The sequence below is a fragment of the Crinia signifera genome, chromosome 3 (genome assembly GCF_055691185.1).
Source record: "Crinia signifera chromosome 3, ASM5569118v1, whole genome shotgun sequence".
NCBI classification, from domain to species: domain Eukaryota; kingdom Metazoa; phylum Chordata; class Amphibia; order Anura; family Myobatrachidae; genus Crinia; species Crinia signifera.
In genome coordinates this window covers 214,045,192-214,072,070 of record NC_139219.1, presented here as the reverse complement: position 1 = coordinate 214,072,070, position 26,879 = coordinate 214,045,192, and the positions used below count along the sequence as shown (strand labels likewise).

The 26,879-nt window shown below is 43.1% G+C and overlaps 1 protein-coding gene across 6 annotated transcripts in view; it reads left to right on the top strand.

The window, feature by feature from the left end:
- Positions 1–26,879, top strand: part of DLGAP2 (DLG associated protein 2) — a 911,233-nt gene that overhangs the window by 89,852 nt on the left and 794,502 nt on the right. For all 6 annotated transcript variants that reach the window (XM_083177372.1, XM_083177368.1, XM_083177369.1 and 3 more), the window contains one exon: positions 7,078–7,171. In XM_083177372.1, the coding sequence (XP_083033498.1) occupies positions 7,157–7,171 (15 nt within the window). In that variant the 5' untranslated portion in view covers positions 7,078–7,156. The remainder of the gene's footprint in view (positions 1–7,077; positions 7,172–26,879) is intronic.

Sequence of the window (26,879 nt, the reverse complement as noted above, 5' to 3'; positions counted from 1 at the left end):
CTCGTAGGTGTTAGTGGAAAAATTGTCTGGGATTTAGTGCACCCCTTCCTGGATAAAGGTTATCACCTCTATGTGGATAACTTTTACACTAGCATCCCCCTGTTTAAGGCTCTTGGTTCAAGAGGTACAGCAGCTTGCGGTACTGTGCGCAAGAACCAAAGAGGCCTCCCAAAAACGCACATTGCCCAAGTAATGAGAAGGGGTGAAAGCAGGGGAATATGCACCGAAAATATGTTGTTGGTCAAATATAAGGACAAGAGGGATGTCCTTATACTGACAACAATTCACGGAGACAGTACCACCTCCGTCCCTGTACGAGGTACCAGTACCCACACCTCAAAACCTAATTGTATCCTGGATTACAATAGGTACATGGGCGGAGTGGATCTTTCAGATCAGGTACTGAAGCCGTACAGTGCCCTGCGGAAAACAAAAATCTGGTACAAGAAGCTGGCCGTGTATATCATCCAGATGGCACTGTATAACGCTTACGTGCTATTCCGTTCTACCGGCCAGAGGGGGACATTTATGCACTTTCAAGAGGAAGTCATAAAGGGCCTAATATTTGGGAACCAGCAGGCAGAGGGCCCCAGTACTTCTAGTACTGGCCCCCGTATTGTACCAGGGCAGCATTTTCCTGATGAAATCCCCTCCACTGGAAAAAAGGGCAGGACACAAAAAAGGTGCAAAGTTTGCTATAAAAAGGGAATAAGAAAGCAAACTATTTTCCAGTGTGACACTTGCCCCGACAAACCCGGCCTATGTATAAAGGAGTGTTTTAAAATATACCACACATCTATGGATTATTAGGTTCATAATTTCACCGTGCTTCGGGGGTCTTGCTAATGCCACATAGCACCCACCATTCATTCCACCAGAATCTGAGCCGCAAAATCCAAAAATCACTCCTTCCCTTCTGAGTCCTGCCATGCACCCAACTGGTATTTTTTGGTCACATGTGAGGCATTGCCGTACTCGGGAGAAATTGGGGCACAGATTTTGGGGTGCTTTTTCTCCTTCATACCTTCTGAAAATGAAAAATTTTGAGCCAGAACTGCATTTTTGTGTAAAAAAATTTGTAATTTTTCATTTTCACTGCCCACTTGTATCAAAATTGGTGAAACCCCTGGGGGTTTGAAATGTACACTATACCCCTAGATGAATTCCCTGAGGGGTGTAGTTTGCAAAATGGGGTCACTTGTGGGGGGGTTCCACTGTATTGGTGCTTTGGGGGTCTTGCTAATGCGACATAGCACCCACCAAAATTCCACCAGAATTTGTGCTGCAAAATCCAAATATCACTCCTTCCCTTCTGAGTCCTGCCACTTTTTGGTCACACATGAGGCATTGCCGTACTCGGGAGAAATTGGGGCACAGATTTTGGGGTGCTTTGTCTCCTTCATACCTTCTGAAAATGAAAAATTTTGAGCCAGAACTGCATTTTTGTGTAAAAAAATTTAATTTTTCATTTTCACTGCCCACTTGTATCAAAATTGGTGAAACCCCTGGGGGTTTGAAATGTACACTATACCCCTAGATGAATTCCCTGAGGGGTGTAGTTTGCAAAATGGGGTCACTTGTGAGGGGGTTCCACTGTATTGGTGCTTTGGGGGTCTTGCTAATGCGACATAGCACCCACCAAAATTCCACCAGAATTTGTGCTGCAAAATCCAAATATCACTCCTTCCCTTCTGAGTCCTGCCACTTTTTGGTCACACATGAGGCATTGCCGTACTCGGGAGAAATTGGGGCACAGATTTTGGGGTGCTTTGTCTCCTTCATACCTTCTGAAAATGAAAAATTTTGAGCCAGAACTGCATTTTTGTGTAAAAAAATGTAATTTTTCATTTTCACTGCCCACTCGTATCAAAATTGGTGAAACCCCTGGGGGTTTGAAATGTACACTATACCCCTAGATGAATTCCCTGAGGGGTGTAGTTTGCAAAATGGGGTCACTTGTGGGGGGGTTCCACTGTATTGGTGCTTGGGGGGTCTTGCTAATGCGACATAGCACCCACCAAAATTCCACCAGAATCTGAGCTGCAAAATCCAAAAATCAATCCTTCCCTTCTGAGTCCTGCCATGCACCCAACTGGTATTTTTTGGTCACATGTGAGGCATTGCCGTACTCGGGAGAAATTGGGGCACAGATTTTGGGGTGCTTTTTCTCCTTCATACCTTCTGAAAATGAAAAATTTTGAGCCAGAACTGCATTTTTGTGTAAAAAAATGTAATTTTTCATTTTCACTGCCCACTTGTATCAAAATTGGTGAAACCCCTGGGGGTTTGAAATGTACACTATACCCCTAGATGAATTCCCTGAGGGGTGTAGTTTGCAAAATGGGGTCACTTGTGGGGGGCTTCCACTGTATTGGTGCTTTGGGGGTCTTGCTAATGCGACATAGCACCCACCAAAATTCCACCAGAATCTGAGCTGCAAAATCCAAAAATCACTCCTTCCCTTCTGAGTCCTGCCATGCACCCAACTGGTATTTTTTTGTCACATGTGAGACATTGCCGTACTCGGGAGAAATTGGGGCACAGATTTTGGGGTGCTTTTTCTCCTTCATACCTTCTGAAAATGAAAAATTTTGAGCCAGAACTGCATTTTTGTGTAAAAAAAGTAATTTTTCATTTGCACAGCCCAGTTGTATCAAAATTGGTGAAACCCCTGGGGGTTTGAAATGTACACTATACCCCTAGATGAATTCCCTGAGGGGTGTAGTTTGCAAAATGGGGTCACTTGTGGGGGGGTTCCACTGTATTGGTGCTTGGGGGGTCTTGCTAATGCGACATAGCACCCACCAAAATTCCACCAGAATCTGAGCTGCAAAATCCAAAAATCACTCCTTCCCTTCTGAGTCCTGCCATGCACCCAACTGGTATTTTTTGGTCACATGTGAGGCATTGCCGTACTCGGGAGAAATTGGGGCACAGATTTTGGGGTGCTTTTTCTCCTTCATACCTTCTGAAAATGAAAAATTTTGAGCCAGAACTGCATTTTTGTGTAAAAAAATGTAATTTTTAATTTTCACTGCCCAGTTGTATCAAAATTGGTGAAACCCCTGGGGGTTTGAAATGTACACTATACCCCTAGATGAATTCCCTGAGGGGTGTAGTTTGCAAAATGGGGTCACTTGTGGGGGGGTTCCACTGTATTGGTGCTTTGGGGGTCTTGCTAATGCCACATAGCACCCACCAACATTCCACCACCAAAAATCACTCCTTCCCTTCTGAGTCCTGCCATGCACCCAACTGGTATTTTTTGGTCACATATGAGGCATTGCCATACTCGGGAGAAATTGGGACACAGATTTTGGGGTGCTTTTTCTCCTTCATACCTTATGAAAATGAAAAATTTTGAGCCAGAACTGCATTTTTGTGTAAAAAAATGTAATTTTTCATTTTCACTGCCCAGTTGTACCACAATTGGTGAAACCCCTGGGGGTTTGAAATGTACACTATACCCCTAGATGAATTCCCTGAGGGGTGTAGTTTGCAAAATGGGGTCACTTGTGGGGGGGTTCCACTGTATTGGTGCTTGGGGGGTCTTGCTAATGCAACATAGCACCCACCAACATTCCACCAGAATCTGAGCTGCAAAATCCAAAAATTACTCCTTCCCTTCTGAGTCCTGCCATGCACCCAAATGGTATTTTTTGGTCACATGTGAGGCATTGCCGTACTCGGGAGAAATTGGGGCACAGATTTTGGGGTGCTTTGTCTCCTTCATTCCTTGTGAAAATGAAAAATTTTGAGCCAGAACTGCATTTTTGTGTAAAAAATGTAATTTTTCATTTTCACTGCCCACTCGTATCAAAATTGGTGAAACCCCTGGGGGTTTGAAATGTACACTATACCCCTAGATGAATTCCCTGAGGGGTGAAGTTTGCAAAATGGGGTCACTTGTGGGGGGGTTCCTAAATTTTAGCATCTTATGGTGCCTAGAAACCTACATGGTGCCTAAAAAATAATCTCATAAAAAGGAGGCTCCAAAATCAAGTAGGTGCTCCTTCTATTATGAAGCCTGTGGTTTGGTCAACGTGCACACTAGGGCCACATATAGGATATTTATGAAAACAAAAGAATTGGGGGAATCAATTTTTAGTCACATTTCTCTAGTAAAATGTACTGTGTTCCTTAGAAAAATGTATTAAAATTGCAAATCTGCAAAAAAAATGAAATTTTGAAATTTCACCTACACTTTGTTTTAATTCCTGTGAAACACCTAAAGGGTTAACAAACTTCCAAAATGCTGTTTTGAATACTGTGAGGGGTGCAGTTTTTGAAATGGCATCATTTATGGGGGTGTCTCACATACAAGTCCCTCAAAGTCACATCAGAACTGAACTGGTCCCTAAAAAAATCAGTGTTTGAAATTTTCTTGAAAATTTGAAAATTTGAGAATTTGCTATTCATATTGTAAGCCTCCTAGTGTCCAAAAAAATGAAAAGGAAGTTGAAATAATGATGGAAACATAAAGTAGACATATGGTCTATGTTAGTTATTAACTATTTTGAGTGGTATGATTATTTGTCTCACAAGCAGAAAATTTAACATTTTGCAAATTGCTAAATTTTCCATTTTTTTACGACATTTTGGTATTTTTCACAAAAAAACACAGACTGTATCGACCCAAATTTACCACTAATTTGAAGTACAATGTGTCACGAAAAAACAATCTCAAAATCACTGGGATAAGTAAAAGCAAAAAAAAGTTATCCCCACTTAAGTGATACATGTCAGATTTGAAAAAAAGGGCTCTGTCAGGAACGCAAAAACTGGCTCTGTCAGGAAGGGGTTAAATTATGGGTACTTGTTTCCTAGCACGGCCACAACGATTTAGATCGTTGTGGTCGTAAGATAAAAAATCGGATCGATCGCATCGCATGCGATTTGGTCGCATGCGATGCGACCGATCCGACCGACCGATTTTTCACCCGATTTTTTTTTTTTTTCACCTGATTATTTTCAATTGCCCCCCCAAATGTTACTAAGTGGGCTAGACCCCACGATAGACGTCAACCCGAAGCGTGGCGAGCGCAGCGAGCCCGCGAGGGGCGGCGGTGCGCGTCCTCCGACCTTTTCATTCCCCTACTATCCACTAGGGCGTGGAGTGAGAATAGAATAGTGTGGCGAGCGCAGCGAGCCACCGAGCCCGAAGCGTGGCGAGCGCACGCGTATAACTTCACAGGTATACGCGTCCCCTCGCGGGGCTCGCTGCGCTCGCCACGCTTCGGGCTCGGTGGCTCGCTGCGCTCGCCACACTATTCTATTCTCACTCCACGCCCTAGTGGATAGTAGGGGAATGAAAAGGTCGGAGGACGCGCACCGCCGCCCCTCGCGGGCTCGCTGCGCTCGCCACGCTTCGGGTTGACGTCTATCGTGGGGTCATGGCGGGCACATAAAAAATGTGAAATGGGTCATATTGGCCCATTTCACCTTTTTTATCATTTTTCCCTATGTGAGATGGACTTAATCAAGTCCATCTCATCTTGTGCCATTATAATGGCACAAGACCGACAAGATCCTCCCGATTTCAATGTTAAAAGATTTTTTAACATTGAAGTCTATGGAAAAATCGGGTCAATCGGTCGGTCGCATCGCGGCCGATTTTAATTGGTCGCGACCGACCGATTGACCCGATTTCTGTCAATCAAAGGGAAAAAATTGTAAAAAATCGGCCACATCGTGAGGATCGTGTCCCTTAATTAAGAGCCACGATCACTCACGATTGTGGCCGTTCTAGGAAACAAGTACCAAATTATGCAACCATAATTGCTGACCATTGCGGATTTGAAGACCCCCACTTAGTTAATACACCACAGGATTTTGTTGTGTAGTGCAATAAATATATATCTTGATAAGTTATTTGTGTAATAATAATAATCTATTTGAATCAGGGTGTGTTTGCATCAGTTCCTGTTTTTTCAGTATTTCAGTAAGATTTAAGTCAGGGGTGGCAAAACTGATCACCCAGATATACTAATAACTCATATTTTCCATGCCTCCTGTGGAACTATAGAATGTGCTGGTTAGGAATGATTGCAGCACATCATTGAAAATGTGACAGTAATGACTACACGCATCAGCTAGGTGGTCTGCAATATGTGAACTGTTTGTAGATCTCGAGGACCATGTTGGCCACTCCTGACATAAGTGATGAGGACAAAGTAATTTACAATTAATTTAAACCTTTTTGCTACATATAGGCAAAATGTGTCCCATCAAAAGCCATAATCCGATCAGTGCTCATCAATGATTGGCAAGATGTGTAAAATTAGCCAATTTATTTTTTATTTTTTATTTTCTGATCCTGATAATTCATTGGTTGGGATCCACAAATCGGACAAATTCAAACTGAGATATTCCCACAATTGAGGCTAATCACAGATGTATGGGGGCCTTTACTAGCAGTTATTCGTATTGAATCTCTACACATTGGAGATGATGGACCAAGATAGTTTGTCACGAGGCAGGAGTAGAAATTATCATTTTAATGTCCTTTCATGACAAAAAGGTTGAAAATGTATTTGAACATGAAGGTCACATTTCGATCACACCAGATGAATAGATATACTATTAGCTTGCACATTTTCTTTGTGGGCAGCTAAGGGGACCCTTAATTGTAGGTGCAGTTACACACATCGACAGTAGATGCACTGCAGATGCTAACGTATGTGGAACTAGCATAATAAACGCAAGCGCTTAAGGTGCCCATGCACGCTTCGATTTGCGGATGCGATGCGCACTGCCCGTGCACATCCCATTGCACAGTTCAAAAAGTATGTGCTGCACATACTTTGTGAACTAGGTTCCAAACGCATCGCATGCAAATCACCTGTGATTATTGCAGCGTGTATGGGCACCTTAGTAGATAGAGGTATACTGAACAACATGAAATAAATATGGTGTCTCATTATTAGAAAGTATATGTTGAATTTTATTACAGTAGGGATAAACAGCAACATACTGTAAGGCTGTGCATCTTCTTTATGCATATGCTACTGTATATTCCATTCATGTTTCACATTTTATGCATTATATTTCCTAATTTCTGTCCATTCATACCTTTAGGATCTATCAGCACCGTAAAGCTGGATTACAAGCACACTTTATCTGCGAATGTCTACATCATACATCAGGCCCAGACATAATGGGGACTACACAGGTACAGTTTTATCACCTTCATGGTCTACTTTTCGTGTACAGTATGTATGCCATTTTATTAACCACTGTCCAATATACATGTATTTTACGATTGTGTCTTTTAATTCTAAAAATCATGTTTTTTGCAGAAATGTCAGAGTAGAAATTGCTTTAGTGCTTCCACTGAAACAGAAAAGCAGTAATAATAGGATCAGTTGCCTAAATAATTATAAATTGCTTGGAAAATAAGATGCAGACTCAATTACCTGAGAGAAATATGAAAAACCCCAAACAATTCATTTTTTCCACATGGTATTCAATTAGGGGGCTGAGAATAGGACCTCGTGATTTTTAAAGAATCTTCTGTACTGCATCATTTTTCATGCACCTCCAGAGCAGGCCTGATTCCCCCCAGGAGACAACTGAGTAAGGAGTGCTAATCCAAAATTTTGGCGTGAGGTAAGCAACACTTTTACCTCCTTAAACTTTACAACTCCACCTTTAGAGGCATAGCTACAAATATCGAGTTTAAGCATACAGTGCAGGAGAGAATCCTGACATAGGTCTGGTAAGTATACTAACCTTTCCCTTCCGAGCCTAACCCTACCCACTTGTGCCTAACCCTTCATCCTCACAGCCTAACCCTGGCTTCCATGGTGTCACCGGTTAGGGGGGTTTACACCTTACGGTGTCACTCTGCGCTATGGGTGTACCTGTCAATAGTGAATTATGTGTTATACTTATAGTGAAATGAAGAAGCAAACACTTCTGATTAAAATATATAGTAATATTTATTTATAAATAAAAAATACACTAGTGAACCCTTTTCTGATATACAGACAATGGACTTTAGATCATTTTTTTAAAACCTAATGGAGTCTTGTTGAATGCAAACAAGATACAGATGTCAATGCACATGTACATAAAATGAATCAAGTGATCAAAGAAAAAATAATAAATAATAATTATCCCTAGTACCGGTATACACATACAAAGGGAGGGTATGGGAAAGGGGTAAGCACACTGGGGGTAATACCCTCGAGGAGTAATCCAGTACTTCTGAGAGTCAAGAATGGGTGATATCACAGTCTTAGGGGGTGATCAGCGGGTCCAGATAACAGAGATGGGTCAACTAGTTTCGCCAGATGACTGGCTTCCTCAGAAAAAGAAGAATATTACATAAAAACTCTACGGTACCGATGTTGAATGAACTATTGGTCTTGAACAGGGCTGGGCAACACCGGCCCTCCAGATGTTGATGAACTACACATCCCAGCATGCCTTGCATCCGTTTCAGCATGGCCACATAGCAAAACTAATGCAAAGCATTCTGGGATGTGTAGTTCATTAACATCTGGAGGGCCGGTGTTGCCCAGACCTGGTCTTGAAGAACTGTGACACTGAAGAATATATGATGAAGAACTGTGAATCGATGGACTAACAATCAATGCTGTAGATTAAGAACTGTGAATCGATGTTGGACGAACAATCAATGCTGTAGCTGAAGATTCGATGTCAAATGGACAATCGATGATGAAGCTTTAGATTGATGTCAAACGGACAATCAATGATTAAATGAAACTGTCCGTTTGACATCAATCTTCAATCGATGATGAAGCTAAAGATTGATGTCAAACGGACAATCGATGATGAAGCTGAAGATATAACAGATTGAAGAAATGCTGAAGCATAAGGAGTAGTCAGGCAGCATTATTGAAGATAACAGGCGTTGGTCTCTAAGATGAGTGGCTAAGCATAGGCACTGCAATCCTGGAGAATCCATCTGTAGTGAAGACAGGTGATTGCCAGCACCTGTGAGGAGCTACTGTAGGTAATTGATAAGAAAGGTGTTTCACCACAGGTGATGGCAATCAAACATTACCAGGGAAGTCCAGAAACAGAGCTGGCTTAGGTGGGCAGATGAAATAGGTCAACATGGCTAAATTTGTCAGGGTTGGGAGGTCGACACAAGCATCAGGTCGACAATGGGAAAGTCGACAGTCATACTGTTGACATGGGTTTTTCATACTGAGCCAACATGTGCCTACAGGCGGTATTTCATGCCCTACCATCCACTAGGGCATGGTTGCTCAAACTATTTTGCCCTGGGACCCGTCAGACAATAAAAATTATTACAGGAACCTAGAAAGTTAATACTGAATAGCCGCCACATGTGTGGTCAGTAAATTGAAGTGACCGCTATTGTGACAGGGAGGCAGTGGGTAATGAAGGGGGGGGGGGGGTGGAAAATAGTGACAGGGGGATGGAAGAGGGAAGCAATCGGTGTTTACTTAATGAGTTATACCCTGTCAGCCCTGCAAAGACACATTTGCCTGATGGTCAGCAACTTAAAGTCGTGACCCCATGCTGAGTTGGTCGGGTCCCACTTTGGGGTTAGGACCCACAGTTTGAGAACCGCTGCACTAGGGCATGGAGGGAGAACAGAATAGTGTGCCAAGCGGCAAGGCACCGTGCCTGAAGCATTGTGAGCGCTGCGAGCCATGAGACGGTACGCACTACAAAAAAAAACGAGAAAAACTCATGTTTAAATCACAACGTGACTTTTGGCTAGTGATACGATGCGCTCTTCTGCAAGTCAAAAAAAGTATGTGCAGCCTGTTCTTTCTGTACTAGATTACATCACATTTAGTTCAAATCGTAGGCTGTTGTAGTGTATCACATGTGATTTGAACTAGATGCAATGCGATATAGTACAGAGCACATGCATTACAAAACGTAGCATGTGTGGGAACCTTTTTAAAACCAAGTTCACCATATCTAAAAGTCATGTCTACAAGGCAAAAAACACTGTATAAGCAAATAAGCGATTATAGAAAAAAATTAAAAATAAATTTGAAACCATATTAGAACTATACTAGTGTGAGGCATGTAATCTACTGAATGAACATTAATTTGTATGGTGGCTAAACCTACCCAGTTGCCCCGTATCTATGAAAGCCATGAATCATGATGGGGCATGTGACATGTGATCCAGGTGCTGGATATGAGATGGTGCTGAGAGGAGCAGAGGGAGATTGCCAGTAGATGCTGTGCTACTTCGGTAAGAAGAGCTTGGGTGGTGATGACGGTGTACGGGTGAGCTCCGGTGCCTGAGAGACACACAAGAGATTCTCCCTTCTGCCACACTTACCAGGACAGCTGTGGTGCGAGGGTTGTGAATCCTTGTCCCTTCTTCACCTGTGGGTCAGTGTAATGAGTCACCATCATAAAATGCAGAGGATGTAGTGTAGCATGTACGGCAATGTATAGGGCCATGTAGGGCGGTGTGCAAGTGAATGTAGGGTAGCATTTAGAGTATGTAGGGCACCATATAGGGGATGTAGGGCACCATATAGGGGATGTAGGGTAGTGTAGCATATAGAGTATGTAAGGCAGCATATACAGATAGAGCCATGTTCTTCTTGACTAAGTTTCTGCACCTAGGCACAGAAAATGCTTCCTTTCATCTATTGTTCTCAGCTGCAATACAACAGAGAGAACAATACAGCAAGGGGATTAAAAATGGATTAGTGTAACTGGTCTTTCTCAGTTAATCCTATTAAAGGCCAAGAAGAAAGAGGCTGTAGTGTGGCATATAGAGTATGTAAGACAGTGTATAGGGGCATGTAGTGTAGCATATAGGACTGTGTACAATGGCATGTAGGGTAGCATATAGGGTATGTAGGGCAGTGTTTAGTGGAATATAATGTAGGTTATAGGGTATATAGTGCTGTGTATAGAGGCATATAGGGTATGTAGGGCAGTGTTTAGGGGAATATAATGTAGGTTATATGGTATATAGTGCTGTGTATAGAGGCATATAGGGTATGTAGTTCAGTGTATAGCGTCATGTAGTGTAACATATAGGGAATGTAGGGCAGTGTATAGAGGTATGTAGTGAAGCCTATAAGGTATGTAGCGCAGTGTTAAAGGGCATGTAGTGTTGCACATGGGGTATGTAGGGCAGTGTGTATAAGCATGTAGTGGAACACGCTGCTTGTGGGCATGTGATAGAAGTTTAGGGCAATTAAGACACACAGGGGACATACGGGGAACATGCTGCTGGGGTGCTTAGGGCATTTAGGGGACATGGAGCAATATTGTATACTAGGCCTTGCCCTAAGTGATGGAAATCCTAGTCTCAGCCCTGCTATTTATAATCTGTTTTATAGCAACAATAATCTATCAAGAATCTCTTGTTGGGACAGAAGCTAAGCCGAGAGAATTAGCAATATGTCATAGCTATCGCCGTCACAGCAGTGCCTTTCCTAACGCTCCAAATGCACAGCAGCATCATTCAGTTTTGTAGTGAGTCTGATCAAATCTCAAACGAAGCTAAATATAAATGCATAAAAATATTTTATATGTATTCACTGAAGTACAGAATAAACCATAAAGAAATCAGGGCAAATATACTAGACATAAATAAAATCAACGATTATAAATCTTTATATAAATTAGAGTTTAGGCTTTAAGTTAGAATTTGACGGCAGATAAGAACCACTTGGCCCATCTAGTCTGCCCCTTTCTTAAAAATTTCAACCTGGTAATTTGCTGAATAGCAAAGGTATTTCTTAAGTGTGAAAGGGTCAACTTGGGTCATGAATCCTTGGTCCTGGACCCTGGTAAATTCCTGGGTCGGAAACCCGAGATTTATGACCTGGTTTGACACTTTCACACAGGAAAAGGACCTGTGTTGAAGGGCAAATTACCAAGTAGAACTGCTTCACCTGGTAATTTGTTTTTCTGTGTGAAAGGGGTAAGACACAGCAATTTTATCCTACAATGGGCCTTCTTTATAAAGCAGTGGCTTATACGGCTCGCAGTGAGTATGCAGTACGCCAGGCTCTATATGAACTGTGAGTGTGGTTTTACATTTTGCCTCCAACCTACCTAAAAGTGTTGGTTGTAAATATAGCCGAATAGCTGTACATTTTATCTGTGTTCTCTATAAGATGAGTGATCTGAAAGTTAAAATGTAATATGACAAATACAGCCAGAAGAGTTGTACTGAATATGTGATGTACAGTTAAGCTGGCCATACATCAGAATGATTCTAGCCTCGAACGCACTATTTCCACGGTTTGTGCGATCGATTGTGTGGACATCATAAGGTATTTTGGTACGATGATGATGAGCAGTCATATGGGTCGAGAGGCCGCTCCACTGATCATATGTACTGCACATATGATCAGTCTGGATGTCTTGCGGTCGTTAGCAGATCATATGTGTGTGTTAAGCACTGTGACAGGGTCACTTGTATAGTGATGGAAGGCAGGTATATTTCCCACAGGCTTATGACATATGTGTTTTAAAAACCCCAGGAGATTTGTTGGTTCTGTTGTGAGCCATTGGGCTATTTTTAAGAAACGGTTTAGGGTCCTGGGTTTGGATGGTTTAGATAGGGGGGGGGGGGGGGAGAATGTCACCATCCATTAAGCCCAGTTTTGGCCTGTTAGTCCTACAGGCAGCTAATCAGTACCTTCAGCTTTGTGCGTGTGTGTGTGTGTGTGGGGGGGGGTTTGTGAAAAGGCAGCTAGACTGAGAGTAGAGGTCTCTGCCTGGAAAAAGGAGACACTATGCAGTTCTCTGTGGGAGACAACCTGCTACAAACTCTGACTGGTATGAATCTGTTATTATTTTTCTAGGGAGTTAGGAGTTCTCCTATGTGTAGTTAGAGCCAGAGGCGTAGCGAGGGTGGTGCTGGTGGAGCTCGGGCTTCAGGCGCCTGCTATGGTGATGGTGCCACAGTGCAGGGAGATGACAGCACTGCTGCGCCCTAGCAGAGCGGAGTGAGATACTGGAACCCTTCACAATATCATCAGAGGCCTTGTGCCCACATCCCCCTCTGCCACTGTCCCTGTACTCGCAATCCCTGCTCTACCTGTGCTCGCATCCCCCACTTTTACTCCCTGTATTTTGTCTCATTCTGTGCGGCATGGCATGAATTTTGGCTCATTCAGTGTGGCATGGCGTGAATTTTGGCTCATTCCATGTGTCATGGCGTGAATATTGGCTAATCCAGTCTGGATTTTGGATTATTCCATGCAGCATAATGTGATTTTTAAGTTTGGAATGTACTGTGATCTACAGACAAGTTTGAAAGTACAGTAAAACAAGTTTAAGAGATTGCAATTGTGCTGTAATAAAAAGCAGTGTAAAACCGCCTATAACAATTACCATTTTTTTAAATGGGAATGAGAATAATGGCTAACAAGCAACTCTGAAATCTGTTAAATAATAATTAACATTTATGTGCTAATAAACTTCCAACGCGTACAGCCGATAATAGAGCCAGTTTCAGAAAACTGTCATTGATTTTATTAGACTTCACTTTTTAATACTCTTTTTTTAATAGTTCTATTGCATACTGAAAAGATCAGACTGAAATAAAAAGCAGACTTGCCTGAATAAGCGACACTTGTACGAATGATGGTTGTGCAATTTGTTTCTGGATGTAGAAAAAAGTATTCACCAGTTGAGTCTATGCTAAGTTTGATGCGCTTAAACCATTTGATGAAGCTGCTGGACCAGTCCATAGTATGTATGTCTTCTATATGCTGGATAAAGATCTCCACTGCAGCTTCCAGTGACTCAAAATAAGTCACACATTTTGCACTGGATTTGTGGGAACACAAGGAAGTCCTAAGGGGGCTAGATCTGGACTGTGAAATGAATGACCAAGCTCCTAGATGCATTTATGGGCCAGTAAATCCTCTACTTTCCTGGACTTGTGGGAAGGTAGATTGTCATGATGGAGAAGGGTGGGTCTTGGGTGGCGTCTGGAAATATTTAATTTGATTTGTATAGCCTAGCACTCTTTCTCAAACAGGACTCAAGGCGAAAATGGCTTTAAGCACTTGTGTCAGGCATTGATTGGCATACCAATCGGCTCTGAAGGTGAGATGCTTTTTGTGGCCAGTCTTGACCACAAAACATCCACCGTCTGCTTATCAATGCTGTGTTTATGTCAGAACTTCTGTGGTGATGCACCTCCAACTTGGGGCTCACTGAACCAATTGTTGCTAACACAGTAGAGTTGGGATTGATCACCACTTATGTTCTCCCAAAACTTAAATGACAGCCATCAAACCTGGCCAGCATGTTGTGGCACACCAAGTCACCCAGTCCTCCTCCTGCTCTCAAGTCAGCTGATGGACATCCATAGTGTAGAAACCTTGCTCAGGCCAAGCTCTTTGTGTAGTAAGGGGATGGATACCTCATTAGTTGCTTACCTCCTTCTCTAACTGGGCCATTGTAACCCTGATGTCCAACTCCATTATGGTCCATGCTGCAGCAACGTTCTTGATAAAGGGTGACACAGGTCAGTCGTAGTGCTCATCGACTTCCAGGTAACGTGTCCCATGTCAAAATTCTGCAAGCCACTGAAACGGTGGTCTAGAATGGTGATTTCTCCCCAAAAGCAGCTTGCAGTCAGTCAAATCCCGCACTGCTGTTGTAGACCACTCTTGCAGTTTTAAAAGATCATGATTTCCCGGTACATCTCATGGTGGAACACAGGTTCTGATGATTAGAGTCCAGCTTAATGATAGTTGATCTGATTACCTTTAATTCCAGATACAGACCAGGAATACATAATGTGCATAAGTGGACATAGGATCCATCAAACAGCACAATATGAGTCTTTCTTGGATAATTGTGAACTTCCCATAAATAGCTGTGGGGACGTCATCTGTGATTGGAAACAGAGGGACCTGCATTAGATATCTGCTGTGTTACTTTCTTAGTAAATTGCCCATATACTGTATTTAAACAGTATATTGCAGGAATTCTCAGTAAACTGCCACTTTCAGGGGGGTATTCAATCCCTGCCGCTATTTCCGATGTGGGAAAAAGAGGTGGACGCCTATTCAATGCTGTTTTTCCATTCAGCATTGAAGAGGCATATCATGGCATCCCTAGAACGTCTTTTGGTTGACCTTTATAAGCTGTCGGGCCCGTTTTACAGAGAACGGCCGTGGATTGTTAAGATCACAGCCGTATCGTGACAATCCACATCAGTTTAGCCAAGCCCTTTTTTCGCCGATCGGCTGGAGGGACATTGAATCCCGCCTGCCGATAAACAGGCGAACTGGCCGAGAACAGGACAGGGTCATGACTGTCGGGATGTCCCAACAGTCATGACCTGGGATTGAATACCCCCCTCAGAGTATAAATTGCACAAACATTTTTTGTTTTTACTTTTAATTTATTTAGTTTCTTATATAGCGCAGAAGATTCAGTTGTGCTTTACAATTGTTGACAGTGATAGAACAAACTGGGTAACAACAGGCAGACATTGAGGTAGGAGAGCCCTGCTGCAATATTACATTCATATCACAATGAATGCTTACTCTAATCTGCGTAGCGTGCAACTCTACACTACACTTACAGTAACAAGTCTACAGGAAACTCATTCTGTAAGACAACATCAAAAATGGTTTAATTGTCTATTGGACCTGTCCGTGTCTTCATGTACTCTTCTGCCTCATACCCAGTGTCACAGCAAACCATCTTGTACAGTTTTGGAAAGTAGAGGCTGTATAGTAAAAAGAAATATGCAAGTCACACAGGAAATTTACAAGGGGCTCAGGGTGGGCAAATGGTTATAGGTGCCCCAAAATCTTTGCTCTAGAATAGGGGTTGGCAACTGTTTGCTGTCATTGTGTTAGCTAAAACCTTGTTAAGCTCTGTGTGATAGTTTTACCATTCTAATATTAATAAGTAATTAATGTTCATTTTTAATACTGGGATCAACAAACATTTTAAATCAGGCAACTGTAAAGTGGAGGAATTTGTAAGAATAATGGTATAGAAGAGTTGGTGTCAGCTAGCAAGGCAAAGATATAGATTAAGCGTATAGTTGATGCTTTTTTGTGTGTGTGTGTGTGTGTGTGTGTGTGTGGGGGGGGGGGGGTATTGGGACAGCCAGGCGGATTTTGTGTGTGTGTGTCACAATACTGCAAATGCATAATCTAGCTGTATGGGTCGTGCAGTGGGCCTGGGAGACTTGCCACTTCTTTTGTGCATCCACCAGAGTCATTAGAGATTCATAAGTCTCCTGGATGTTTTATGAGAAAGGGTATTGATAAGTTGGTTGGTATAGGGTTATTGTTATTGTGTACAATTTTTAGTTGAATAAACACATTGCCCATTTAATTATACAGTAAAATAATGAGGCCTATATTTAAGTCAGATTCTTACATACTGTACAAAATTCAATAGGGGAGCTACACCAACTGCTAGCGAGTCAGTTTGGAATGGCAGTTGCTCTGCCTCCCTTATTTGAATTTTGAACTGCTCTGCAGCCCCTCCTCTGGTGCCTCTCCTGGTCAGCAGCATCCCTTTGCTGATGACAAATAAAATGACAGTCATCCAGCAGCAGAATTTTAAAACGTCTGTGTGAACATGGTCAGGGGTGCCGAGAGGGGGGGGGGGAGCAGGTACAGTTTGCCCCCTGTCAGGGGGGCCCTAATCTGGACACAGTGTTTTTCTTTTTATTTGGTGGCGAGTGCGCCGGGTCTGAGTGCGCCAGAGTCCGCTGTTCAGCAGCGGCATTGGGAGTGCGGATGTGGGTGGACAGGGCCGGCGTGGGGGCAGCAGCATCACAGAGGTCCGAGTGTCCTTCCACTCTCTGACTCCAGGGCGTAACTTGGGAGTTTACCGTGGTTCGGCGACAGGATGATACTTAGGGTAGGTAGTTCCTGGGTGCCAGGAGGAACTGGTTTAGAGAGAGGCCAGCTCCCGCTTGAGTACCACCCACTCCTCAGAATCCAGCCCGCCCCGCTCCCCACAATCGCACCCCAACCGCCACCACCACCAGCAGGTGCCAGTGCCATATCTCCAGCCCAGCAGTCCCAGACCTGGTTCCCCACCCATGTCCAGTTCACTGTGTTCCAAAGTGGAAGGTGGGTGGCTGGTTGCTCTGTGTCTGCTGCCTCCCTGCATGCTGCTGGTGCTGACATCCGACTCTGGAAGTCAGCATGTAACCCCTGGCAGAGCATGTACTGTAACTCCATGACAACGAACGTGTTAAACCCTGGCAAAGCATGTAAACCATGGCAGAGCATGTAAATCCATGGCAACGAGCTGTCACGATCACCATGGCTGCTACCAATGCCTCCCATACTATGGTTACCTCTGAGGCTCCATGATGCTATGTGCCTGTTTGGGCCTTGCTGGACACACAGCCTGGAGTTTGCTGCACATGCTTCCTGCAGGCTGGGAACTGCGGCCATCTGGTTTCTCCAATGGGACTGCACTGCCAATCAGCTCTAACCAATTGCAGTGCAGCCCTCCTGATAAATACTGACTGACTAGGTCTAGGAGTCAGTCAGTACAATGATGTCCTTCCCTAGACATCTGACTCCCTCCTGCTGACAGCGCTGCTGCCTGCCAGGTATCTCCAAGAGGAATCCTTATGCTTGCCTGCTGTACTCTACCATCCACCTGCAGGACCCTGCTGCCGCCTCTACGGTCCGGACAAGGTTAGCCACCCAAAGGGGATCACCCTTTTCTTCACCTGCAACCCTCCTGGTCACAGCCATTCAGGCCTGCTATTATTACTTCCGGATTCCAACCGTCCAATCATCCAATTGTCCAATCATCCAATCTTTCATTCAATTGTTCAATCATCAATCCAATCATCTTTCCAAGTATATTCTTCAGTTTGATTATTCAAGTTTACGTTTATTATCCAATCTACACTTCAAGCCATCTTCAGACATCAACCTCGTGCTCCACCCACTACGAACTTTACAATAACTTTTATATATCATTGACTTTGGTTATCGCATATCTTCAGTTTTACCTTTGTGCCAATATTCATCTCCTGTATTACAGTATCTTTATTAAAACTGGTTTTCTTTTATCCAATTACATCACTCCCTTCTGTCGTTTATGCAAAAACCTTACATCAAGGCACCTAGCCTCCATTACACTCCAATGTCAGAGTACATAAAAGAAAATCTTGCCAAAGGGTTCATTCGTCCTTCATCCTCTCCTGCTGGGGCTGGGTTTTTCTTCGTTAAGAAAAAGGATGGAGGGTTACGGCCTTGTATCGATTATCGTGGCCTGAATTAAATCACCATCAAAAATCGTTACCCACTGCCACTTATCACAGAGTTGTTCGATCGTATTAAGGGAGCCAGTATATTTACCAAGCTAGATCTACGCTGAGCTTATAATTTTATTCGCATCCGAGATGGAGATGAATGGAAAACTGCCTTTAATACTAGAGATGGACATTATGAGTATCTCATCATGCCTTTTGGGTTGAGTAATGCTCCTGCAGTTTTTCAATCCTATATGAATGATTTATTCAGAGAGCTTCTGTACAAACATGTTGTGGTTTATCTCGACGATATTCTTATATTCTTATATTTTCCAGCAGTCATCAAGAGCATCAAGAACTCGTCAGAGAGGTACTGTCACGCCTTAGAAAAAATCTTCTCTTCTGCAAATTTGAGAAATCTATTTTCGCGGTGCCTTCCATACCCTTCCTGGGATATATCGTGTCAGGTTCTGGTCTAGAAATGGACCCAGCCAAAGTAGAAGCAATCCAGTCATGGCCTCAACCTCATACTCTCCGAGGGGTCCAAAGGTTCCTCGGATTTGCCCCCATCACTGCACTCACTCGTAAAGGTGCCAAACCCTCCAACTGGAATCCTAAAGCTTCCAAAGCCTTTATCACTCTCAAAAGAAAATTCATCACAGCACCAGTGCTGGCCCAACCAGATGTCACGTTACCTTTTACATTGGAGGTTGACGCATCTTCCATCGCTGTAGGAGCTGTGCTCTCTCAGGCAAAAAGTGATGGACAGTTACATCCTTGTGGGTTTTTCTCTAAAAGATTCTCATCGGCTGAGCAAAATTATGCCATAGGGGATCAGGATTTATTGGCCATCAAAATTACACTAGAAGAGTGGCGTTAGTTATTGGAGGGGGCAGTCCATGTCATTAATGTTGTCACTGATCATAAAAATTTGCTTTATTTGAAAAATGCACAATGTCTTAATCCCCGGCAGGCCAGATGGGCATTATTCTTTGCCAGATTTAATTAGAAGTTGTCTTTTTCTCCAGGAGTAAAGAACCGCAAAGCAGATGCGCTTTCTACGTCATGGGAAACAGAGGAGGAGTCCAGATCCTTTGAAGGGAGTCCAATTCTGGATCCAAGGGCCTTTGCTGCTACCACAGTGCAAGTATCGGTGCCTCCAGGTAAAACGTTTGTCAGACCTAATTCAAGGAGTCAAGTCTTGCGGTGGGCCCATGATTCAAAATTCTCCGGGCACCCAGGGGTTCAAAAGACTTATGAATTATTGTCCCGAAAATATTGGTGGCCTGCTCTAAAAAAGATGTGCAAGAGTATATTGCATCCTGTCCTCATTGTGCCCAACATAAGTAGTCTAATCTAGCGCCAATAGTTCCATTGAGACCACTCTCGATCTCACGGGGATTGTGGACTCATTTGTCGATGGACTTTATTACAGATCTGCCATCCTCAGATAGTTATAGTACCATATGGGTGGTTATCGATCGTTTCTCTAAAATGGCACATTTCATACCTCTGAAGGGGTTACCTTCAGCTCCCAAACTTGCTGATTTGTTTATTAAAGAGATCTTCAGAGTCCATTGACTACCCGAAGAGATTGTGTCCAATCGAGGGGTTCAGTTTGTGGCTAAGTTCTGGAGAGCATTGTGTAAAGTCCTCAAGATTCGGCTTAACTTTAGTACAGCCTATCATCCACAATCAAATGGCCAAACAGAAAGAGTCAATCAGGATGTAGAAACATTCCTGCGTTTACATGTGTCCTCTTCTCAAGATGATTGGGTTGAGATGTTGCCTTGGGCCGAGTTTGGCCACAATAATCAGTATCACTCGTCTGCATCTTCTACTCCCTTTTTTATTAACTATGGCTTCCATCACATGGTGCCTGATTTCCATCATTGGAGAAAGGTCCGGAAATCCTTGGTCAGCGCCTCTCAAAGGTATACAAAATTTGCCGACAGAAGAAGAAGAGCAGTGCCAGATTTAAAAGTAGGTGATAAAGTATGGCTGTCCACACGGAATCTTCGCCTTCGGGTTCTTTCAATTAAGTTTGCACTGCGGTTCATCGGTCCTTTCCCAGTTCTGCAGATCATCAACCCGGTTGCCTACAAATTAAAATTACCGCATTATTTAAGGGTTCCCAACTCTTTTCATGTCTCTTTACTCAAACCATTGATTCTAAACAAATACCATGCAAGTCTCCCTAAATCTCCACAGGGGAGTGGAATATGAAGTGGCTGGCATCCTAGACTCTCGTATAAGGTACAAGAGACTCCAGTACCTGATCGATTGGAAAGGCTATGGCCCGGAGGAGAGATCATGGAACAACGCCACAGAGGTACACGCACCCAATCTTGTAAAAAATTTCCACAGGAAATATCCAGCTAAACCTAAGGAGTGTCCTGGGGCCACTTGTAAAGGAGGGGGTGCTGTCACGACCACCATGACTGCTACCCATGCCTCCGATACTATGGTTACCTCTGAGGCTCCATGATGCTCTGTGCCTGTTTGGGCCTTGCTGGACACACAGCCTGGAGTTTGCTTCACATGCTTCCTGCAGGCTGGGAACTGTCGCTGCCCCTAGGCGGCGGCCATCTGGTTTCTCCAATGGGACTGCACTGCCAATCAGCTCTAACCAATTGCAGTGCAGCCCTCCTGATAAATACTGACTGACTAGGTCTAGGAGTCAGTCAGTACAATGATGTCCTTACCTAGACATCTGACTCCCTCCTGCTGACAGCGCTGCTGCCTGCCAGGTATCTCCAAGAGGAATCCTTCTGCTTGCCTGCTGTACTCGACCATCCACCTGCAGGACCCTGCTGCCGCCTCTACGGTCTGGACAAGGTTAGCCCCCCAAAGGGGATCGCTCTTTTCCTCACCTGACGGTCACTTCACCTGCAACCTTCCTGGTCACAGCCATTCAGGCCTGCTATTATTCCTTCCGGATTCCAATCGTCCAATCATCCAACCGTCCAATTGTCCAATCATCCAATCTTTCATTCAATCATCAATCCAATCATCTTTCCAAGTATATTCTTCAGTTTGATTATTCAAGTTTACGTTTATTATCCAATCTACACTTCAAGCCATCTTCAGACATCAACCTCGTGCTCCACCCACTATGAACTTTACAATAACTTTTATATATCATTGACTTTGGTTATCGCATATCTTCAGTTTTACCTTTGTGCCACTATTCATCTCCTGTATTACAGTATCTTTATTAAAACTGGTTTTTTTTTATCCAATTGCATCACTCCCTTCTGTCGTTTATGCAAAAACCTTACATCAAGGCACCTAGCCTCCGTTACACTCCAGCTGGTGCCACTGCTAGCGTGACACAAGCATGTTAACCCCTGGCAGAGCATGTAACTCCTGGCAGAGCAGGTTAATCCCATGGCAATGAGCATGTTAATCCACTAATTTGCAATGAGCATTATGGTGTGTGGAATAACGTGTAATGGACATTATGGCATGTGGTAAAATATGTAATAGGTATTACGGTGTATGGCATAAAGTGTACTTCCCACTATGATGTGTGGCATAATATGTAATGAGCATTATGGCATGTGGTATTGCGTAACAAGGGGTCAGCAGAGTGTGTTGGGAGCTACGTCCATGGGGACCCCCAGGAACTTGTTGTACCGGGGCCCAGGATTTCTCTTGGCGGCCCTGAACATGATTTTAGTAGAACTCTGTAACCCTTTCTGTCAATGATTTGGGTTCATGTATGAAATGTGGCAGAGTACCGCTGCTCGTGGGCTGTGTAAGGCTGGAGGCAGTAGCTTTGAGCTGTGGAGAATAGTTCCTTTTATTAGTACAGGTTATGTGTGAGAAAAACAAAGCAGAGGATAGTTAGACCAAAATAACAAAAACAAAAGCACATGATCTACAGTACATGAGAACAAGCTATAGCAACTTGTAGACAAATATATAAGTGGTATAATCTGTGTCTTTGCCAGCGTTGAACAGGGATATCGGCAGAACGTGCCCGACTTCACAAGCAGTTGGGCACGTTCTACCGGGAATTGACAAGCTACTGGCCTCTTCTCACGGCCACGTCCCCTTCTTGGCGCTCGGCAGGCAGGACATTAAATCCCACCTGCAAAATCTCTGCCGATCCTGACAGTCGTGACCTAAATTGAATACCCCCTTTAGGGTGGAACATGGGATTTTAGCTGAAACCCTCGAAATATAACAAACCACCTCAATTTCCTGGGTATCCTAACATTTGGCCTCTTTATACCCAATAACCTGTGTCACCACTCCGTTATTTACCATTACACACACTCTGTCATCCTTAAAGCTCACTAGTGTAAATATTGACACTTCCTTACTTCACATTCTCTTCCTTTCACCAGGGGCAGATTTAGGGGTTAGGGCGACCCTAGGCACAACAGTATGGGCCACCCCCACAGTCCAATTCTACTATTTGATCAGAAGCCCTAATTTTGGTGATTGTCCGTTTAGTATAATATAACCTAATTATTAAACCAGTCATGATCTACTGTATGACATAGGATTTATTTTCAATTATGTATACATATTTACTAAGCAGGACAGTTAACAGGGCATCCTACCATTGTCCTGTTCACACTCCACTCAAGATTATGTACAAATAGAATAACATTTTTTTTGTAGTTTTGGGTTAATGGTAATGAAACATGTGTCCAAGTGCCCCTGCTAGGCAAGTGCATAATGTGCCTAATGGGAAATTCACCACTGCGTTTCACCTTGGTCAGTAACCCAAGATGCTTGATTTGCCATAATCCTCTATTGGAAATCAATGGTACCAATAATGTTTAGAGTAAGTGATTTTAAAGAACTCTTTCTTCATTTTAGTGGAAAATTACATTGTCATGAAACTGGAGGCAGTGGCAGCCCCAATAATATCATTCATTATGGCTGTATATGGTTGGAATAAGCAAGAACTCTTTAACTGAATTTATTTAAAAAAAGTAATCTTTGAAGAGGTTGGCAGTGCATTGGTAGCTGTCGCTTTACTGAGTTTGCATGTCTGGCATCATTTGTGGAGCATGGATGCTGCTGGGAAAGGATCAGAAGATCGCTCTCATCGATAATGATTCCTTGAAGGCAAAGAGGCTAAAATATTACATTATCTACCGTAGACAATCTCGGAAACGCAAAGCTTTATACACTGCCCCAGGCCACAGTGCCTAATGTGAATAATGTAGACCGTATAATACATTACTGAATACAGACAGCAGATCTGGTCCTTATAAAGTGTCAGATTATGTACAGTATGTATCTGTTTTTAAAAGAGACCTATCCCAATATAATTGACTACATTCATGGAAGTGCCCAGTGATCCATTTAAGGGGTGTGGTGAGAGATGGGATCATGACGTGGAGTACTGTATGCTCGCTTGATGAACATCATTTGGGAATTGCTGGCTGGACACTGAATGATGCCATCTGAACTGTGGGATATATTACTGTTGTGTGTGCAAATTTAAACATCGAAGCATAAATTCTGATGACAGAAGGAAACTGCCTGGTCAGTCTAGTCTGCATGTTTTACTGCTTACGTTTCTTTTATTTAAGCAGTGACGAGGGTTGTAATTTATTTTTAGCTGTAAGTTATAACTATAGCATTATGTTATTTTACTTTTACATATTTTAACCCATTTGCCACTGAGATTATCATTTCTGTGCTGAGCCTATTTTGGAACTTTTAGAACCAGTCACATTCCATTGTAAATATTACTAGGAATAAAAAAATAATAATAATTATATATATATATATATATATATATATATATATATATATATATATATATATATATATACACACAGTCCAGAACGGATGTCACTCGGAGATTAACTTAGTAAGCAAAGAATACGCGACAACTGTATGTGGTCAACGTTTCAGGGGATTAGCCCTTTTATCAAGACCTGAATAAACAGAGTGAAACAACCAATATATATAGAAGATACAAAACTTACATAATCCAGTGCGCCCATCACCGTGATCGCAGCCCGTACGGGTCCGGTGACGTCATCACTGCGCACCCGCAGTGACAGAACGGCACCTCCCCCGGGGGCGCGGTTACCGACGTGTCTCCCAAGTTGTTATGGCAACCGTAGTAGTGTACAACAACACTGTGCGTATTCCCCCATTGAGAGAAATCCTGCCGGCGTCAAACTGCAACAGCGGTGACTGCCGTAACTCGTCAGGGTACTGCATCTTTGGTAATAACGCCAACACTGTAGGAAAACACAGAAGGTTCATCAGTTAAAAACACCCAAGTGAAGCATATGTTAAAAATAAAGAAACACATATGCGAAAAGACATGCAAAGTTGACTGGGCGACACGATGTCAGTCGACGTGTCGACCGCCAGCAGAATGACACTGAAAAATGTCCAAGGCTATGGAAAAACATAATATTGGCAGGGAAGCATGACAAAGAGAACAATAAGCGACTGGACTACTAAAGAAAGGGTGAAAACGACAGTAATTCATTCAGTCCTTTGGGGTGTACTGTCTGTAAAGCATGTATCCAGTAGGTTTCTCTTTGAAGAAGAACACGTCCTCTGTCTCCACCTCTGTTGTTGGGTGGAATATGGTCGATCATTTTAAATTTAATACTGGATAGACTATGTTTAGCATCCCTCCAGTGTCTGGCCACCGGTTGGTCGGCTGACTTCCCCTCCAACGCGGCACGGATGTGCGATTTGTGGAGGGCAAATCTCTCTTTCATCTGTCGAGTTGTCTTTCCGATATATCTCATGTCGCAGGGGCATTTAATTTGATATACCACGAATTTACTCGAACACGTGAGAGGAAATTTGATGGCAAATGCTTTACCAGAGTGGGGGTGAAAGAACTTATCCCCAGTTTCCATCGAACTACAGGTAGAACATCCAGTGCACCTGTAATTACCAGGTTTACGTGTCAGAAAGTGCTGAGGTTTGGGCAAAGACCAATTGGAAATGTCATTGTGTACTACAATATCCTTAATGTTCTTACTTCTGCGGTAAGACGGGAGAAGTTGAGTCTCTTTCAAGGCTGGTAGCGAAGGATCCTGCATCACGATCGGCCAGATAGATTTGGCCTTTGACATGAGTTGAGAGCTGGCAGTTGTATACTCCTGAGTCCAAACAATGTTATTCTTTTGGGCTTGTAGGGGCTTAATGGCCAGAGCTTCTATTCTGGAAATAGTTAAAGCTTTGGTTTTAGCTGCTGTGAGAGTTTTCCTGTGATAACCGCGTAATAGAAATCTTTTCAACATGATGTCCATTTGGGTAATAGTGTCAATGAGGTCACTGCAGATGCGTCTAACACGTAAAAATTGTGAGAACGGTAGCGATCTGATTAAAGCTGGTGGATGATGACTGGTTCCTTGCAGACAAGTATTTCTGTCTGTCGGTTTGTAGTATATGGAACTGCCAAAGTGACCAGAGTTGGACTGTGTGACCTGAACATCGAGAAAGTGTACAGATTCCCAGCTACATTCGTAGGTGAGCTTAATCGGACAATTAAGATTGTTAATGTCCCGTATGGTACTCTCAAAAGCAGATTGGCTGCCCGTCCATAGAAGAAAAATGTCATCTATGTAGCGAGTATAACCCACTACATACTTGGAAATTTCAGGATCAGCAAAGAAAAAATCCTTCTCAATCTCAAACATGTAGATGTTGGCAAAGCTCGGGGCTACGCAAGATCCCATAGCGCACCCCGAGCTCTGCAGATACATACTACTGTTAAAGAGAAAATAATTCCTGGTTAAGGTTAATTCTAACAATGTTAGAAAAAAAGTCAAATCTGGACCGCCGTATTCAAGGTTGTTGGTCAGAAATCGTTTGATACTACACAGCCCTGCCATTTGGGGGATACTGGTGTAAAGGCTGGCAACGTCAACCGTACACATCAGTACTTGGCCAGATTTACCTGACCAATCCTCCAGTTTACGCAAAAAGGTAGTTGTATCTTTGAGGAATCTGGGGTGTGACTGAATCAGGGGCTGAAGAAAGTGATCCAGGTATTTGGAAACATCATAATATAGACTGTCTCTTGCGGCGATGATGGGTCTGCCGGGGGGATGGAGCGCATCTTTGTGCATTTTAGGAATCGTATATAACGCAGGGATGCGTGGAAATTCTTTGAGCAAAGCATCTCTGGTATTACTGGTAATTATGAAATCCGCCGTTGCTTGTTGTAAGGTTTTGTCAAGTTCTGCTTTGAACGACATAGTAAGATCTTTGTCCAGTTTTTTGTAGACATTGTGATCTTGCAATTGGCGTTCGATTTCTGCAATGTAGGCATCGAGGTCCTGCACCACTACTCCACCCTCTTTGTCTGAGGGTCTAATAATGATGTCCTTGTACTCGCCTAAATTCTTAAGAGCCTGTCGTTGTATTTTTGACAGATTTTGATTGCTTGTGGCGATATATCTGGAATTATCATTGATTTGGTGTTCCATGTGTTCAGTAAAACATTTAATGTTTTTATTACCAGATTTAGGGATAAATGTTGAGTTTTTGCGAACTGGAGGTAACTGTTTGGTGGTGGTTTGTATATATATATACATACATACACATACAGTAGTTTCCAATATTTGCGCAAGAAAGTTCCAGTATTTAAGGTAGATCCGTCCGTAGATCGATTTCACATGTAGTGCAGCTTTACTCAGTTGTGGGAATCACCATAACCCACGCAGAA